The 5,220-nt window shown below is 42.5% G+C and overlaps 1 protein-coding gene across 1 annotated transcript in view; it reads right to left on the reverse strand.

Annotated features, from left to right (window-relative positions):
* GAB3 (GRB2 associated binding protein 3) overlaps positions 1–5,220 on the reverse strand; it is a 23,336-nt gene that overhangs the window by 7,330 nt on the left and 10,786 nt on the right. Inside the window, exons 7-8 of the mRNA XM_023520655.1 lie at positions 4,142–4,223; positions 2,900–2,999 (exon numbers count right to left, since the gene is read on the reverse strand). Coding sequence (XP_023376423.1) covers positions 2,900–2,999; positions 4,142–4,223 — 182 coding nt within the window. The remainder of the gene's footprint in view (positions 1–2,899; positions 3,000–4,141; positions 4,224–5,220) is intronic.

Here is a 5,220-nt window from a genome sequence, read left to right on the forward strand (position 1 = left end):
GCCTATATGAAGGACCCACAATAGGCAAATTGACAAAGACGAAAAGTAGGACAGAGGTTACTAGGGGCTCGAGGGAGAGGGATTAGGCAGTTATTTGTTCAATGGGCACAGAGTTTCTGTCTAGGATGACGAAAAAGTTCTGGAAATGGATGGTGGCGATGGTTGCACAGCAACCATCTAAAAACGAGTAAGACGGTAAATTTTATGCTATACGACTCACTACGGTAAAAAAAATTAAAAAAACAAAAACAATCTGTAAAAGAATGTTTATAACAATTCATAATTATCATGAATACATAATCGCGAATATATAATTGCCAAAAAACTTGAAACAATCTTAATGTCCTTCAGTGGGTGAGTGGATCAACAAACCCGCACATCCGCGCACTTGAATACTAACCAGCAGCAAAACATAAAAAAACTATTGACACGTGTAACGATTTGAATGAATCTCAAAGATATTACGCGGAGTGAAAGAAGCCGGTCTCAGAAGATGGAAGACTACACGAGCCCATTTATGTGGATTTTCGAAAAGGAAAAGTACAGTGATGAAGAACACATCAGTCGTTGCCAGGGAATGGACTTGTGGGGAGGATGTGACAATGTAAAGGTGAAGCGAGGGAGTATCTTAGAGTAGCGCAGCCGTTCTGTGTCCTGATCGTGGTTCCACAAATCTATGAGTATGTTAAAACTCACCGCTAAAATAAATATGTCATGGGATGTAATGTATTGCATGGTAACTATTAACAGTACTGTATTATATATTTGAAAGTTGCTAAGAGTGGATCTAAGAATCTCTCATCACAAGAAAAAAATGTTAACTGTGTGGTGATGGATGTTAAACGTATTGTGGTAATAAAAATAAACTCACAGAACTGCACACCAGGAAAAGGTCAATTTCACTGTAAGATAATCTAAAAACTGAAGTTATTATAATACCATATAAAACTTTAATGTGAGATTAAGGAGTTCAGAATTCTATCATAAAAACCTTACAAAACTATTAAAGTTAAAGAGTGTGAAAACCCCATAGAAAAGAGATAACATAAATTGAAATTATGCTCATTCTTCTAAATTTTTATAAATTTCACAACCCAAGTTTAAAGTAACTAAAGAAGGATACAGTAATAAAACAAAACTCGTATTTCAGCCCCTGGCCTAAATTTTTCCATTCAGATCAGAACTTATCCTCAAAGAAAAAAAATAACGCATAGGATTATGTGCAAAACCCAAATCAAATTATTTTAGTTCTGTCTACCACATAGGATCGCTGTGTGGGATGAGTGAAATAATGTAAATCAAAGTCATTTGGAAATCTCGTATAAGTGAAGTTAAAAATAAAGCGCACGATTGAATGAGATGGGACAGCCTTTAAAAACACTTATATGGGGGAGAGGGAAAATAAGAAAATAAAATGCTAAAAAATGTATGTATATATAGTATGAAAAAAATATCAACTGGCATTTAAAAAAAAATAAAAAATAAAAACACTTGTATATGGTGGTTCCCTCACAGGAGTCACTTCCTTTGGCTAGTTATTCTGGGCTCGTGATCTACTGTGTTGTATTACCTAGCAATGAGCAGAGACAGTCGTTAGGCAATGATTATAAACTTAGGCAAGAAATCGACCTTTAACCATGTTGTTAATGAAACGCTGCTCTTTCTCACAGCCTCCAAGAGCAGGAACGGACTGCTAGTGCCTGGAATGACTATGCACTTGCTTCTATTCGGTTATACATTCACTTCCCTTTTCTGTTCTCTGGAGACAGAGCACAGCTGGTCAGCATCCTTTGTAAGAGTGTTTTCTTCTACCAGTCTCCCAAGGGCCATTACTAAGTGTGAAAAACATTGGGAATATCACAGCAGATTTGTACATGAGTCACTTTCCAACTGCGTATGGTTAAGTGCGCTTACAGCACAATTTGTATCAACTAGAAAGGCAAAACGAAGCATTTAATGACTGCTTCAGTGGAGATTACCGGTTTTAGATTTTAAATTGCTTATTATCCCTCACGTATATATAGAAGGGCAGAATTATCTTCTCAAAAGTATAGTCGCGTTGCCTTGAAATTTGTCCTTCTGAGATCTCTTTTCAAAATTTCATAGTTTAAAGAGGAATTCTCTCTGGAGAATTGTCTGTCAAGTACCAATATTTTTTAAATTGCGGAATGAGCGCAAATCTGGCTCAAGTGCCTGATTGATTCCCAGAGGTGCTGAACGCCCCTCCTCCTCCCTTCAAAAACTCATATTCTCAATAGAATCCAAGGTAAAGAGAATAGAAGTGACATCAGAGGACAGAAAGAGATTAGGACTCTTGAGCTGTAAATGGTTAATCAAAGGACAGAGAAGTCAGGTCTCTATCTACTCAGATCTACAAAGGACCCTATAACAGGGCTCTCCGGGAGACTAAGACACATCCACGGCCTAGGACAGCCTAGGACACGGTAGCCACCTCTCAGCGGGGTTCTAAGTGTCTCATCCTTTGGAAAGGTTCAGAGACAGTCAGGGTAGGGCCACCAAGTAGTCTGGTGGAAGGACCCATCCCATGTGTGTTTTCAAAGCTTAGATTCTAGATACCCGGGGAACTGCAAACCTATTGCGGTCAAACAGGATATCATGGCCCTGGTGCCAAGGACTGCTGACATTTCCATTTTCCTATTACACGTGCCTCAGCCTTGGGTACTCCTGAAATACTGTGGTCTCCAAATGGTACAAGAGCTGCACATCGCAGGAAAGAAAACCAGCCTCAAATATATTTGTTTGCAGTCTGGAAAACACTGTAACCTGGTATTACAGCCGAGTGATCATGTTAAGATTGCATGGGGCTTTCTGAAGTCTAATCAACTCATAAGAATATTGATTGGGCCGAAGAAGAAGAGTATGAAAAATATAGGATTACCATTCGGATGTAGATTTCGTCCTCTTTTCTGGAAGCAGAATTGGCATATCTTGCAGAACTAATACTATTTCTTTCTGGAGGGAGATAGCTGGTCCGATTGCTAAGAACGAAAATATAGGTGAGGTCAAAGCGATGTCTTACAGCTGCTCTGAAAGCCAGCCAGGAACTGACATGGCCCCCGTGGGGCTTCCGCCCTCCCCTTCCAGATACAACTTCCTTCCGGGCAAAGCGATTCCTAAAGCAGTAGAGACTGCCCAGCAGCTTCTGTCCCACTCTGGGGCAAATGACTCCTAATTCTCGAAAGCTGCTTTTTCCAGGCCCTCCATGTGACACAGTTCATGAGCTTTCTAGAAAGAGACTAAGGTATCATATCATTTATGGAAAAAAAAACACCACTCCTTTGGGGCTCTCTTGTGTCCATTCAAAGTCACCAGGAAAAGTAAGGAAGTGTGGCCACTTTTTCCGATGGGATGAGGACAAGATTGTGAATCGACGTTCATCCCTCTCCTGAGTCAGAAGCACAGACTGAGTCTCTACAGTCTTGGCTGAAAATATAGCTCATCGCAGAATTCTGCTATACAAAGTGATTGTGTCCTTTGGCATTTAGAGGGAACCAAGAAACTCCTGGAACAAGGCTCAGGACTCTGAAAATGCAACTTCTAAAAGATGAGACTAGAGAGTGCAGATACATTTTGAGGTTTGTCCACCAAGCCCGTGAACCATCCCTCTTTCTCGGAGAATTCGCTTCTACTTGGTTCACAAAGTTGAGCTTTCTGGAAGCCACGTCAGTACGACTGGCCTTCCCCTGAGCCATAGTCGATTCCACTCACACTAGGGTAATATAATGCCCTCTCTCACAGGAACGAACTGTGAATCGGGATTGAAAAGAGCCTGTCTCTGTGGGTACTGGAACTGTGTGGCATGTAAATAAATAAGCTCAGGAACTATGGTACTAGTGATCTTTGGCCATGAGGATGGCGCAACGAAGGAAAGAGTTCTCCAGAAAAAGAGGAATGAACAAATGTGAGAAGGATTCCTGGGGTTCCCGGCGGCCCTCTCCTTCCTGATCCCAGTATCCTGGGAGATTCAATTATATTCCTTCCTTTGTGATAGGCGAAACACTTCTGGCTCGTGATAATAAACCCCAAGTGGGCTTCAACTACATTCAATCGGAGAGGCCTAACTAAGACCTATGGGAGTGTCAATGCTAAATGAGGCCCCTTCGAGCAATCAGAGACTTACCAAGGCGCGGTGTGGGTCCTGGTTAGAGACGCATGTTCTCGAATGGTAGAGAAGCTGTTCTGGTCCGTGGGAGGTAGTCGCGCTATAAAGTAACACACAATATCCAATAGAGTCAGTTCTCAGGAGTTCAAGGCCAGAATCTAAAGACTAAAAAACGACGACGACGTTCCACTTACCTACCACATCAAATTCAAATTTACTAACAAGCAGCACTGATGATGAGTGTGAATCTCATTGTCCTACTCTTCCCTGCCTCACTGGGAGGAGAGAGGACAACTCGAGCAAACATTACCAGCTGGAGGTTAACGATGAGGCAATACATTTAGTCAATATACAATTATTAAGAACTCATTATATGTCAGGCACGGTTCTAGGTGTTAGAGGCACAGTATGGATAAAACAGATGAAAGCCTCTGACTTTAGTGAATACCAGTGCCTCCATCCCACTCGGTATGTCTGCCCAAAATTGAAATGTTACCTTTCTTAGCGCAGGCAGAAATGATCACCCAGGTTCTAGTCTTCGCCTCCAGTCCATGGTGTCTGCCTCATCGTCCTTCTGCCTAGAATATTCTTCCCCCTCTGCCCGGTGAGTCACCTCGAGACCTCGGCTGATTAGGAAGGCCTTCTTTGACCTCCAGACAAGAGCAGACTCCACACCGTAGGCTCTCGCGAGTTCCTGTACTTGCCCTGTACAGCATTCCCCGTTTGTGATACGTTTATCTGTGATTATCTGATCCAGGTCTAGACTTACTGGGTTCTGGGAGGCCAGGCGCTTTTCTGATTTGTTCATTGCAGCAGCCTTGGCATTTAGAGAACCACCTGGCATCTGACCCTCATTCCGCCTCAGTGGCCCACCTGGCTGAGTTGCTCACGCATGTAATTCCTCGATCACTGCCTCGGCCAGGTTGCTTTTGTATCTTTCCTCCACTAGATGATGTAAGTCGAGACAGTTTAACTAATCCTCCCGCCCTGAATATCACTAAAGCCTGGTACAGTAACTTTCCTGCTGCTCCGTTTCCTGGGAGCCTCAGACCTGGGCAAGGTGGTCAGCTAGAAAGGTCTCTCCTGACGGCATGACA

The sequence above is a fragment of the Pteropus vampyrus genome, unplaced genomic scaffold (genome assembly GCF_000151845.1).
Source record: "Pteropus vampyrus isolate Shadow unplaced genomic scaffold, Pvam_2.0 Scaffold275, whole genome shotgun sequence".
In the NCBI taxonomy this organism is placed as follows: Eukaryota; Metazoa; Chordata; class Mammalia; order Chiroptera; family Pteropodidae; genus Pteropus; species Pteropus vampyrus.